The sequence below is a fragment of the Pelodiscus sinensis genome, chromosome 7 (genome assembly GCF_052426305.1).
Source record: "Pelodiscus sinensis isolate ZL-2025 chromosome 7, ASM5242630v1, whole genome shotgun sequence".
Lineage (NCBI taxonomy): Eukaryota > Metazoa > Chordata > Testudines > Trionychidae > Pelodiscus > Pelodiscus sinensis.
In genome coordinates this window covers 50760655-50775030 of record NC_143058.1, presented here as the reverse complement: position 1 = coordinate 50775030, position 14376 = coordinate 50760655, and the positions used below count along the sequence as shown (strand labels likewise).

Here is a 14376-nt window from a genome sequence, read left to right as displayed (position 1 = left end):
GATTTTGGGAGGGATCGGAGAGGATAGAGGATCATGAGGCACTCCTTACTACGCATTGTGAGTGGCAATACAGAGGAAGGAGGATGGTGGAGGGAAATCTTCCTAGGGCTTAGGTACTTCTCCTTCTGCACAGATAGGCGGCACTGAACTGGCCTGCCCAAGGCAATAATTTGTACATCTTTACTATGTATAAAGTTGGATGAGACTACTCCCCCAACTCCCAGCATCCTGGAGCAACTGGGAACCAGATATTAGACTGAAGCTCAGAGATCCACACTTCAGTAGTGGTGTTCTCCTGGAACAGCACAAGCACATTCTTCCTCTCTCTCAGGGTTCACAGCAAAGCTACAATTGAGCCTTAAGTGACCCACTCAGAGCTCAGACTACAACTTGCAGGCTCCTAATCCTAAACGCTGTGTACAGAGCAAAAAGGCCACATTACCACAGAACCAGTTTTAAGAGAGAAAAAAAAAATCTTGATTTCTTTTTCCTTTGTAGGTTGGGTGTCATGAAGTTTAATTATCATGGCCAGATACATACAATTAAAAACAAAACAAAAAAGTGTCCCTGACCTCCTTTAAAGCCAAACCAGCAGAAAAATAATGCGACAACTAGGGATGTAAGCGAGTAGTTGAGTACCTGATAAACCTAGGCTTATCTGGCAGTAAAGTCGACTACTCACATTCCCCCACCCCCTGCTGCCTTTGTATAGAGGCAGCAAGGGTGGCGAAGCAGGAGCCAATGCGGGGGGGGGGGGGGGGGAAGCTGGCTTAAAAGCCAGTTCCCCCAACACCGTCTCCATGGTGCTGCCTACCACCCCTGCACGCTGCTGCCTCAGCCCATTCCCAGCAGCCTGCACTGGACGCAGGAAGAGGCTGTTCCAGCAGCAGCCCCTGTCCACAAGAAGTCCCAACTCCCCAGGTGGACCCCTCATGGACAGGGCCTGCTGGACCTGGCGCCATCTGGGACCTACCTCTGCTACCCATTTAAATGCAGTAAAAAGCCGGGTTGGCAGGCAGTCCAGCTCTTACTACATTTAAACTGCAGAGCCACAGTGGCAGTAGGTCCCAGACCCAGTGTGAGCCAGGACCGAGCGCCTTCCATTATTGACTAATCGTGTAGTCGATAATAGTTTTAGTGACTACACGATTATTGAAATACCTGCTTATCCTAGTGGCAACCTCTCACCCCCTTTCTTTCACAGACAGTGGATAACTGGTACAAAGACATACATACAAATAGGGAGCACTATGATAGTTCGGAAGAGCTGGAATCCCTGCTGTTTGGACAACAGCTCATTGCAGTCACATGTCTAGAACCAGAAATGTTCTGGGTGGTGGGGCAGGGAAAGACGTAGAGAACAATCTCTAAAATTTACTGTGAAGTTTCATCAATAAACTAATCTAATTTTCATTAATAAAATTAGAACCCTTATTGCCAGATGAACTTCGGAGAGAAACACCCTCCAGTGGAATTTTACTTTGCAGCCTGACACGCTTTCATGTTACCAAGCAGAGGCACTGGAGCACTCTTTCCTACCATTCTCATGGTACTAGTCACTTATCTGTTATGTGCTCTCAACCGTGCTGTTAACGGTTTTGCTCAAGTATAAGAATTATTGCTCAAACCTCTGGGACTGACAGCAGGCCCACTGCAGCAGACTCCAGCAAGTTTGTAGGGAGGATCAAGCGTCCCAGTGTCAATGAGTTAAGTTCAGGACATCTACAACTGCAATTAACCAATACTTGGGGAAAAAAACAAACCCAGGATCCTAGTAGACTGGCCATCTTCTCTCACCTCCCGTATGACTTGCTGCAGCTCCTCATTCTCTACGTTTCTGTGAATTTCGTCAGCTGAAGGCACGATAGGGACTTTTTCAAGTTTTTCTTCTACCCGTGATTTGAAGTCTCCCGACTCCACATAGCACTCAGCTTGCTGCTCAGTGCCTGCTCTTGCAGGTGGAATGGGTGTTAAGGCCACAGATGCTCGGTATAACTTCTTGCTTTGGGTCTTGGATTTTCCAGTCAGCTCAGAGGAGTGTATAGCAGCTTTTCGACTTGTATGACTGGAGCACACTGAAGAAGAATCCGAGTTTCCATGAGAGAACAGCGACTCTGATCCCTCAGCTGGTAGAGTTTCCAAACCAAGTTCTCCTAGTCCCAATCCCAACTCTGACTTCAGAAATGACTGTTCTCGAATAAGCTCAGAGACCTAGAAGTGCAGAGAAACCAGTTTGTCGTATTCCTCCTTGTATTTTCTATTGTGGACTTAAGACAACAAACACTAGAAAAATATTACTCACTGGTGTTTTGCCTGTTCAACTCAACTCACAAGCAGCAACTCACAAGCAAAGCCCATTCACACTGTTCTGCAGAACTATACGAAACATGTGCAGACACGACTCCTCGTTTTTCTTATTTATTCAGTCACTTAGCTATTCCATGACTGTGTATGCTTTGCTTTTGTGATTGCAACCAAGGATCATAAGGAAGAATCTTTTATTTAAAGCCAAATTAAATCAAAAGTCCTGCAAGCCACTGACTTTTGTAACAAGGCATGCACCCTGTCAAAGCTGATGAAAAATATCCATTCATTTTAAATTGTTTCTTCCCTTAGCAAAGCACCAGAAAGATGGCTGTTTCTGCAAATTATAGACAGCTCTTTTTAGGATGCCTGTTATTTTTCTAAATTGAAATAAATTAATGACTATAGCATAAAGTAGAAGTACTGCAGTAACTTCAGCTCATATTAATAGTAGCTAACTAATACCAAGCAACACCTGCCCTGAACACATTTCTCCTAAGTAAACACTTATATAACATGGGTTTCTATGACCATGTGAGCAATGCAACACTTTTCAACAGGACTATTCATTGGATAAGTGCTTGCAGGATCATGGCTCTAATAAATAGTAACCCAGTCCCACCTTTCCTAACAATGTTTGAGACAAAATTACTTACTGGTTCCATTACATTCAGTGGAGAAGGGCATGACAGATTATCAGTGCTTCTGCTGCCATATATGCCCTGGAAAATTAAGCAAAATTAGTGTACTGAGATTTGTTTTTTTGTAAGCTGTCAAATGTTAATAAATAATGAATTGTGTACCAGGAAACATTCTGACTTAAAAAAACAAAATGAAACATGGAAATCAGGACACAAAGCTGGTCAAAGAGTGTCTATTTTCAATCATTGTAAAACTAGGCTCTTTTCCTATAGAGGTTTTAGAATATATGTATGTATAATGTTCCAAGACTTTAAATTTAGCTTTGAATCATAGTAATCTTAGTTTTCCTGTCCTTCCTGTGCTTCAAAAGTTTCTCCATGACCTGTCTGTCATGCCTGCTCTGTGTTTCTGTTGCCGTGTCACACAGAAATTCTATAACAGCATAGGCAGGGCAAATTAAGAGTAACTGTCATTCTCATCAGTGCCATGAACCGAGAGGGAGCTGCCAAAGGAAACACACAAGAGCAATGCTTTCTTGCAAGGGTGGGGGAAATTGGGGGGAATCTGGGGAAAGGAGAGAGAAAAAAAATAAAAGATATGAACAGTGTATCTCCTACCCCACTGATATACACACATAGGTCTCTTTTCTTTCCTAGGGAAATGTTTGTATTGCCAGTGCTTTCTTATTTAGTAGAGGCACATGAACAATTTGTCAGAGGATAGGATAAGAGGAGCAATCAAGGAAAGCAAAACAGAAACGGAAGGGCAAGGCAACCCAGAGAAAGATGGCACAATGAAAAGCAGAAACAAATTTGGATCTATGCCCAGTCCTTCACCCACTGGATGGGCAACACTGGAGGTAGCACGCTCAACCTCTTCAAAGCATATGGCCCTACCTCATTTTGCTTTCTATAATGGCCTTTGGCTAGCAAGAGGAGCAGTGTACATGAACTCCTGAACACTACCAGGCCCTATGGCTGTGGTGATTCATGAGGGATAAGTTTGTGGGAATCTGAGGATTGAAGAAAACTGGAGAAAGCGAAGAAGATTAGCATAAGTCAAATCCTCATGTGGTAGACCAAGTTCTGCACAGTGAGGTATTAATAGTGTAGCCTCAAAGGGGAGAACATTGTATGTTAAGTTGTTCTCTCTGCACTTGGACTTCCTTTTCACATCTGAAAGGACTCCCTGCCCGCAACAGATAACAGTGATGTGTCACATCTGTACTAAACTAAAACCACATCTCCAACACTCAACATATTATTTTCCCAATTAGTCAAGGAAAATGTTCAAGGCTTTGGTTGGAGACTACTTTGATTTCAGTCGGTGTCTTCTGCACTGCAAGGGAGAGCATATGGTTTACTTCAGCATTGCAATTAACGTAAACATGCTGCTAAGATATTTGAATATTTATAGCTTGCCGAGCAACACGCACCGTGAATGTCTGAGGTCTGTAAGGTGAAGACACATGTAAAGCTCTAAGCTGTTCCTCCAGAGCAAGTAGACGTTCCTCTAACTGCATTTCTAGCTCCTGTAGCTCCATGCGCACCGATTTTCTCAAACTCTGGAGTTGATCAGCTTCATATCTATATGCAAGTAAATGATAAAAACAACAGCAGCAGCATTCTGTTAGCTAAGAGCCATAATCCATCACATCCTCTGAAGCACCATAGCAGCCAGGACAATAGAATCTATGGTGCTCTTTCACAAGAAACCTGCTGTCACCTGAGCAGTAGTGAAGGGGAAGGGAGCAAAAGGTCAACTGCATTTCTTATTAAGGAGCTGGGGCAAGCTGGAGGGGATCAATTCCGAAAAAAAAAAATGTATACCAGTAGCTGTCTGGGAAAAGAGAAAAAAGGCTGGTTTCTACATTCCTTTTCTGCACAACAGGAAGCATGTTCCACAAATTACAATTCAATATAGTCAAATAGATGGAGTTTAGACATTTAAATACATTTTAAAATGGATTCATTAGCAAATAAAAACAACAACAGCGACATTATGATAAACATTTATTTCTCCTGCCTGGGTCTCTTTTCACATGCAATGGTAGCAAGAGGGTGAAGAGGCCATTATCAGCAAGCAAGCTGCTTGTGAATTAATTTTGAATTAGGCAAGTCAAGAGCTGCTTTAAAATATGTGAAGATGAGCAATATTTAAAATTGTTCCAGATCAGCTGGATGAAGCTCTTACTGGAAACCACGTTCAGGACAGTTAATGATAGCCAGCATGAGTGGGGGATGAAAGAACATCTGAATATTTTGCAATGTATTTATTTTTGTATAATGGTGGGAAAGAAAAAGATCCACGCCAAAACATTTAATCTAAAAATATTACAAGTGGCCTTAGATAAAAGCTCATTAAAACCCTCAACTATCAAAAACATTCAGGCGACCAAGACCAGGCTCTGCTGGATGACACTAAAAAAGACAGACCAGAAGAGAAGAATTACAGGCATGGGAGATAGTAACCAAAAACGGAGACAAAACTCAGGCTTCATGCTGTTAAATGGGAATTCAATGATCAAACTGTCTTTAACTTCAATGGGAACAAGAGCAGGCTCCTTATATAATCATTTTTGCTGGACCAAATAAGTTTAAATACGTGCTTATTTTCTCTTTTAAAAAACTACATGCACAATGATATTCACCTTTCCTCTTCGGTCATGTGCTGATAAACCGTTGTTTGCTGACGTAACATTGTCAATTCCAAATCCATCATTTGTGTTCTAAACAAGTTTAGACTCCGCCTCACTACCTGTAGTTCCTGGAAAGTATTCTAGAAAGATATGAAGAAGAAGAAGAAGAAGAAGAAGGTGTCACACAGACCTTTGAAAAGAAACCGCAGTCAAGATGGGGATCGTTTGACAGAAATGCCCCGTTTCAAAAGATCCTGTAACCCTCATTGAGGATCTTTCGAAACGGGGCATTTCTGTTGAATGACCCATGTCTGGACCATGGGGTTCTCTCAAAAAGCTGCTTTTCGAAGAAAAAAAAAAAAGTAGCTGCCATTATGTAAATGAAGCACAGGAATTTTAAATCCCAGCTTCATTTACAATTTGATACGTCTAATTTACATCCCTTTATCAAAAAAGGGATGTAGTTTAGATGTACCCCTAATGTCCAAACTAAACTGTCCTTACTGCAATTTAATCCCATTGCCTCTTGTCCTATCCTCAGAGGATTAACAATATTTTTTCCTCTCTCCTCCTTGTAACAGCCTTTTATGTAATGAAAATTGTTATGTCCCCTCTCAGTCTTCTCCAGACTAAACAAACCTGGTTTTTTCAATCTTTCCTCACAGGACATGTTTACTAGACTTTTAATAATTTTGTTGCTCTTCTCTAGATCCTCTCCAATTTGTCCACATCTTTCCTGAAATGTGATGCCCAGAACTGGATACAATACTCCAGCTGAGACCTCTTCAGAGTGGTGCAGAAGGGAAAAATTACTTCTTGTATCTTTCTTACAACACTCCCACTAATACATCTTAGAGTGATGTTTTTCTTGTTTTGCAACAGTGTTGCGCTGCAGACTCATATTTAGCTTGTGGTCCACTATGACCAAAATCCCTTTTTGCAGTACTCCTTCCTAGTCAGTCATTTTTCCCCATTTTGCATATGTGCAACTAATTGTTCCTTCCCATTTTTGCATTTATCGTTATTGAATTTCATACCATTTACTTCAGACCATTTCTCCAGTTTGCCCAGGTCATTTTAACCTTATAATCCAAAGCACTTATAATCCCCCCAAAAATACTATTATCCACAAACTTTCTAGTGTTATCTAAATCATTGACAAAGACATTGAACAGAACCGAGACCAGGACTGATCCCTGCAGGACCCCATTCGATAGCCCCTTCCAGCTTGACTGTGAACCACTGTTAACTACCCTCTCAGAATGATTCTAACCAGCTTATAGTAGCTCCATCTAGGTTGTAGCGTCTAGTTTGTTAAGAAGGCCACACAACACAGTATCAAGCGCCTTACTAAAGTCAAGATATACTGCCTCTACTGCTTCCCTGCTATCCAAAAGGCTTGTTATCCTGTCAAAGAAAGCTATTAGATTGATCGGGCACAATTTGTCCTTGACAAATCAGTGCAAACTATTAACTTCTAGGTGTTTCCAAATTTATTACTTAATTGTTTGCTCCATTTTCTTTCCAGGTACTGAAGTTAAGCTGACTAGTCTGTAATTCCCTGGATTGTTCTTTTTACAGATTGGCACTAACTGTCCTTTTCCAGTCCCCTGGATTCTTATCCATTTTCCATTACTTTTAAAGATAAATCACTAACAGCTCAGATATCTCCTCAGTTGGCTTCTTGAGGTTTCTAGAATGTACAGAATATGGCACATTGATGGTACTACTGAAATATTACTAGTTATTAATAAAAATAAATGTATTGTCCCTTACTTCATACAGAGGTAGAATGGATGATCTTGGAGTACTGTACGAGCCAACAGCAAGATCATGTCCTCTCATCACAGGGTACTTTAAAAAACAAACAAACCACTGAAGTGAAAATGCCAATACAAATCAATCCTCATGCACTCAGGTGATAGGCAGCAATACAAAACCGTAAAAGAGAAGATCAGCTGCACTGTGAAAGAGAAGGAAACCAAAAGATGCAGCACCAGTAAACAATAATGCCCTTTGTGGCAATATGTGCTCTACAATTGATAAGATGAAAGAGGGTTTTGATGTGAGGAGGGGCATGCAGAACAGCCTTAGAAAAAAGGAGAAAAGCAGGACATTATGAAAGCATGCTTTCCTGTCAACTCACTACCATCAAAGTGCTGAATTCAAACATGACAAAAAAATATCATGTTGGCTTCAGAAAACTGGAAGGATATGTTTGGGCGTATACCATTTGTTTACCTTTGATATTTCAGTAATTCTGACTACGTTGCTAGTGCCCCATTTCAGTGAAATAAAGGCAACTATTTCCACTAGGGCTGCCAAGACAATTTATCCAAACAAAAAACAGGGCACATTTTCACACCATACCACCTAACATCTTCACTGTGCAGATTTGCCCTTTTGGTGTTTTATGTCAAGGTCCCTTAACTTAATAGTTTTTCAGAAAACTATTTCTTTCTTTGCTGCATCCCAGGAGTTGAACAGTTAGGCAGAGTCGGCAAAATGTACACGCACACTGTAGTGGAAAACAACTGCACATAGGTGAAATATCTCAGAAAATGTTGTTTGTCCAATGTAATTCTGAGTTCAAAGGGCAACTGACATGCCATAGAAAATTTGAAAAACATTTTAAGAGGAGGTTTGCTTAAACATAAGCATTATAAGGTTTTTGTCCCTCTCTTCCCCACACTCCAGAAATTGATCTGTTCTTCTTTATCCCTGACTTGAAGTTGAAGTCTAGCATTTGGGACTTTTCAGTCATCTATTCAGCAATTGGTTGTCATGTGACAGAAGACAACTTTATACAAAGAATAAGAGAGAAGCAGGCAAATTTCTACAAAACAAAGATGTTCTCATGCAAACCTCTCCAGTAGTACTGATGGAGTGAAATACAATCAACAGAACAGAGCTTCGGGCCGGCTGAGATATGCTCAGTACAGGACTGCACTGAACATATCCTGGTCCGGTCTAGTTATGGATATTTTACAAAAATTATTCCAACCGATGCTAATGTCTATCAACTGATTTGGAGTAGGGATTTTAGCGCATAGTCATTTACAGGGCTCGCCAGTCGCACAGTTCTGCGCTCTGCACTGGCTCTTCCGGGGTGTAATCTACTCGCCATGGGCGAGTAGATTACATTGTTTGTTGAGCCCTGGTCATTTAAACGATTAACCAATGAACCTAAATTTATCGGTTAATCCAAATGACTACATGCAACCCTTCCTCTTCCCCCCCGCTACCTCTGAGGTTGGGGCAGGTGGGAGGGCAGGCGACTCTTAAGACAGTTCCCTGTGTGTTCCCAGTTCCCTGCTGGTTTCCGCGGAGCCATCTCCCCACCTCACCCTCGCTGCCACCCACAGACGCAGCAGTGGAGGGGGAGTAGGTGGGAGCCAGCTTAATAGCCAGCTCCCCATGAGCACTGGATCCCACAGAGCTGTCTGCCCCCCGACCCAAGCCCTGTACAGCAGCTCAGGCTCTCTGCAGGCAGGGCCCGCTGCCACAAAGCACTCCTGTCTGCGCTGGCCTGGGATCGCGGCAGATAAAGGCTGCTCCGCGGGATGCTGATTTTTAAACTGGCTCCCCTCGCAAACTGGCTTCGCCTGCCATCCTGAGCTGTTGCCTCCGGGAGCAGGGCAGCAGGGAGGGGAGGGGGGAGAGGGTATTGATTAGTCAAAATACTATCCCATGAGCTAATGCTTATCAGATAGTCGACTAGTCTTTTACATCCTTAATTTTTTATTCATCTGACAAAACACATATGGAACAGATGCAGGGCATATTTAAGACTCAATTAACATTTTGCATTGAATTCAACAACAACCATCACAAAAAATTTAAAAAAATCCCTTTTTAACCACAGCTCTAAGTGTGCTTTCCTCTTACCTGAGAGAGATTCTGCAGAGAATTGCGGATATCATGCAGGACTCTGCGCAACTGCATTTCAACAGTAGAGGGTGGGTTAACGGGATGAGGCCGATGAGGATATCCAACATGCCTTGGGGAATAGGGGTATCCAAAAGCAGAAGCTAGTGGACTGCAGGAAGAACCTGAGATGCTTGGGATGCTATGAGTGCTCAGCGTTCTCATATGTTCACACAAAGGCCTGTCTTGCCAATCAGAAGGAAGAGAGTGGAGAGAACATGTTGACTGAGATATGTGTGCTGGGATGGACAATGGGCTGCTTTGTAGTTTATTGTGACTGGATTCATCCACCAGCCTGCTCTGGGGAGTTTCTTTTTTCATGGTTGATGGGGCAATGAACAGAGTGGATTTACACGTAGCTGGACTGTTGTTGGTCTTGGTCACTGACTTCTCCTCATCTACCAGTTTCTCTTCCCCCTCAGGTGTGTACTTGTAGGTGAAAGAAGGGGGACTGCACAAAGTCTCTTTTCCTGGAGATAACCGGACATTTACTGAAGACACCACTCTCACAGGATTCAGTAATGAAGTAGGGAGGGATTGGGCCCGCCTCAGAGGATAACCTGATCCAACAAAGCGGTGCCTCTGCTTTTTGAGGAGATCTTTTGACGTGAGTAGAGTGCGCCCTGTTCTGGAGTCAGGAGAGCTGCTGATCTTCATCTGGGCTCTTTGCAGAGCAACATTAACTCTGTCCACAGCAGAAGGGGATGAACTGCTGCTTTCAATGGATACCGTTGATCTGAGAATATGGTGTGTTTGGTACTGAGGAAACTCACACTCACTGCTTTTGTCCAGATCACTCTCATCACTGCCTTCCTGTAGTAATTCAGATTCCTTCAGCTCAGAGGAAAACTCTTCACCTTTGGTACTGAAATCCCCTTGATCTATATCAGATGTCTGAATCTGCTTGCTTTTACTATCTTGGGTCTCACCAGGTCCATGTGCCATGATTTTCTCAACATCTCCGGTTCTGTTCTTAGGTGTTTCCATGTCTGTGTGGAGAAATTCCTCCTCATCCTCAAATTCATTGAAATACACCTGCCCCTTGGCTACTGGCATCTTAATCTCTTCACCAAGTGACTTCACTGTTGTTTCACTGTCACAGCTGTCAGCACTGCTTCCCATGGCCTGCAAAGACTCATGAACCTGTGAAAGGCAAAACAGATGGGAGAAATGCCAAAGAAAGCAACAGAACACTAGGGATATAGCTTCTACCTTAACAAAAATTCAGGCTAGCAACTGAGAAAGTTCATACTTCGGAAAAAATAAACCTAAATGTGGGTATTCAATGGCAGGGAGAAATCTAGGAATCAGTAAGGCTGAAAGACTATCAGAGGGGAAGTTAAATAGGAGTATGTAATGAGATATGACACTGACACAGGTCAAGGAAAATATAAGAGCCACGTGTTACACAGCATGTGAGCAAGAATCCTTTCTATATAACTTTATAATATTAGGTTCCATTCTAGATATTTCTGCTAGAAGGATAAAATGGAGGTAGATCAGAGAGAAAGAGCAAAATAATTTCAGGTCATCCGGGACTTTAAGAAAATTATTAACATAGCAAACATATATTTTAGGTAAATGATGACTAAGAGAGAGCCAGGTGTCCATATATGATGCTACTACTCTCTGAAGGTTCTCTACTCCAAGCTAATAATTGTTTTGGAAATAGCTAGGAATATGGAAGGGGTGGGCACTCAGAGTGATCGGAATTATTAGATTAGTGCACTTGGTGTCAAGTAGGGTATCAGGAATAAAATTAAGAATGGAAAAATTTAGGCTGAGTATATTTCATTTACACACACACACACACACACACACACACACACAATATCTCAGAACTGTTACAGGACTTGGAACCATCAAGCCCCACATGTTGCTAGCCTACTTAACACTTTAGAATTTACCATCCTTACCCTCATTCTCCTTTCTCCCCTCCTACTCCTACTGTTCAATCATGCTTACTTGTGAGTCCTTTCTTAAATGACAATGTAAGCTTTTCTCGGCAGGAACTGCGTCTGCCTTAGGGATGTTAGATATAGCGTAATCGAATAGTTGTGTAACCGCATGAAACCCTAGTGGGGAGATGACTATTCAATAGTCCCTGGGGTCGGGGCCAGTAGCCAGTGTGCTCCCAGCCCCACTCACAGGAAGCCACCTGCCACCCACGGTGCTGCCTCTGTATTTAAAAACCAGCTCCTTGTGCAGACTGGCTGCCTGCCGCCCCACACTGCCACCTCAGATACAGAGGCATCAGCCCCGGGTGGCAGCAGCCCCATCGATGGGGGGGGTCCAAGCTCCCCACAGATAGAGGCTACTCTGTGGCATGCAGAGTAGCCTCTGTCTGTGGGGAACTCAGACCTCCTGTAGACAGGGGCTGCTGCAGTGAAACAGCCTTTACCTGCGTCAGTCTCAGGCTTGCCATGGAGAGAAGCTGCTCCATGTGATGCATGGGATGTTGAATAGCCTCTGTTTGTGGGGCTCTCAGGCCAACCGCAGACAGCGGCTGCTTTGTGGCAGCCTCACCTGCCTCCCTCGCTGCAAGGCAGTGGCACCGGGCGGGGGGGGGGGGGGAGGAAGACTGAGGGAGGGCAAGAGGAGACAGCAGTGCTGGGGGAAACTGGCTCCCCCCCCTTGAGGCAGCAAGAGGGGAGAAATATGGGTAGTTGACAAAATTAACTGATAAACCTAGGCTTATCGATACGTCGACATCCCTAGTCTGCATATGATTGTGAACAGATTATAGGTTCAGTGGGGGCTCACAATCTTAAGTGGAACTTCTGGACACGACGAATATGAAAAATAATAATAAAAAGGAATAGCAGGAAAAGCTTCCTGAGGGAAAGTTCTATTACACTGGAATGGCTCCCCCAAAGAAGTCATACCAGACAATAGGGCTTAATCATTTAAAAGCCACGTTGAACACAACACTAGGACTAATGTGTATAGAGTACTCTATAAGACCCAATGAGTTCCCCCGTCCCCTTCCCCCATCTGTAATTTCTTTTGCTCTGTTCCACAGTAAAGAGAATCTGTCACAATTAGTTTACTATTAGTATTAGCCAGCTAAGAGGATAACATTTATGGAGTATATCAGGCAATAATCTCCATCTCCCCTTTTCCCTGAACAGAATTTTCAACCATGAGTTTTATACTCATTGGTATTAATCTCTTTGTTGCTTAATCTCTTTGGTTAACACTGCAAAGCCATAACAAATATATTTCGAAGGCTGAAATAATATGGAATGCCAAAAAAATTTAGCACATACAAGGTTTTCCTACCTCCAACAGATATTGATTTTAGTGAAATGCTTCATGTAAACCAATGTAACTTCCAAAGTCTGCATAACTATGTACTATTATACCTTATTCATTCACAAGTTATCTCCACAATCTTAAAATTGTTGGAGGGGGAATTCCTGCAATTTTCCCTTGATAGATAAAGTCCCTGATAAACCCCTGCATAATAACCTAAGGGAATGCAACAGCTGCCTCAAAAATCTTTGTTAGAATTTGGAGGAGTGGGAGAATTATTGGCAGTTTCAATTATTTCAGTTTGCTGTTTAAAGTTAGTTACAGAACAGTAGATGGCACTAACATGCCATTATTTTAGAAAACAATCTCTACTATTTTTATTCCTTGAGGCTTTTTTCAAGTCCTCTCACCTAGCTACCAAGCTCTCACTTTCTTTTTATATTAGCTTAGCCACTCACCTATATTTTCTTACTTAACCATAGACTTTGTTGAAACAAAATGAAGGCAACAGGTTAAAAATTCCATAGCAGAAACCAATATTGTCTCATTCACCATAATTTCTCTATGTATGTATTCATTACAACAAGTAAAACAGAAAGCAAAACAGTGCATTTTTTCTAATGAACAGACAATCATCACTATTGGGGCACGTCTAGACTTGCTTTCACTTTCGAAAGATATGCAAATTTATGCTAAATTTGCATATTTTCTTCCGATCACTTTTTCAAAAGAGGTTCTTTTCAAAAAGAAAGTCTAGACGTGTTCTTTAGACAAAAAACCCTTTTTCAAAAGAACTGTATACAATTTTATTTTTTTTTTAATTTTTTTAGGAAGAACGGTTCTTTTGAAAAAGGGTTTTTTCCATGAAAGAACTGCGTCTAGACTACTTTCTTTTTCGATAGAACCTCTTTCGAAAAAGTGATTGGAAGAAGATATGCACTTTCGAAAGTAAGTCTATCTAGGCCTCTCAAAACTTAGTTACAAAGTTTTATTTAGCAGAGTACATGGTACCTTAGACAGGTTTTCTAACTAGCTTGCCAGCCAGCACAGATCTCTTAATCCAACATAAAGCATCAATTTACTCTTGATTTACCCCAGTCAGGTGGGACATAAAACATGAAAATTGAATGATTAGCAGAAAAAAATATTTTCCTCTTTATCTTTACCCACTTGATATTAGGAAAGAAGGAAAAGCAGTTTTAAAGGCTCAGTCAGTGAGCAAAGGCTTACCAAACAAAACAAAAAAAAACAAAGAAACAGGAAATATACAGAACTTAAAGCTTATCCCAGACCCCAAATAATTCAGATCAGAACATACATCTAGAAGACTTTTAAAAAGTTAACGCAAAGCTAAAGAAGACCAGAAATGGAAAATCCTGTCAGGATCCAAGGCTGGTCAGAAAGATTAGAACAAAACCAATCAGTATCACAATCATCATCATCCACTTCTCCAATCTCAAAGTTATCATCATTATTTAGTATTCATATTACTGTGGCCTCTAGGGGTACAGTTACATAGCTCATAGCACTGAGCTTCCTAGCCTGAATCAATAGACTTGGGCTTGCACTACAGCATTCAAAATAGCTACACAGAAACCCCTTCCTGAGGC

At 41.9% G+C, this 14376-nt stretch overlaps 1 protein-coding gene across 4 annotated transcripts in view; it reads right to left on the bottom strand.

The window, feature by feature from the left end:
* Window positions 1-14376, bottom strand: part of ITPRID2 (ITPR interacting domain containing 2) — a 53299-nt gene that overhangs the window by 5400 nt on the left and 33523 nt on the right. For all 4 annotated transcript variants that reach the window (XM_075933749.2, XM_089779785.1, XM_075933752.2 and 1 more), the window contains exons 12-17: window positions 9473-10654; window positions 7361-7438; window positions 5597-5724; window positions 4382-4532; window positions 2961-3026; window positions 1798-2211 (exon numbers count right to left, since the gene is read on the bottom strand). In XM_075933749.2, coding sequence (XP_075789864.2) covers window positions 1798-2211; window positions 2961-3026; window positions 4382-4532; window positions 5597-5724; window positions 7361-7438; window positions 9473-10654 — 2019 coding nt within the window. The remainder of the gene's footprint in view (window positions 1-1797; window positions 2212-2960; window positions 3027-4381; window positions 4533-5596; window positions 5725-7360; window positions 7439-9472; window positions 10655-14376) is intronic.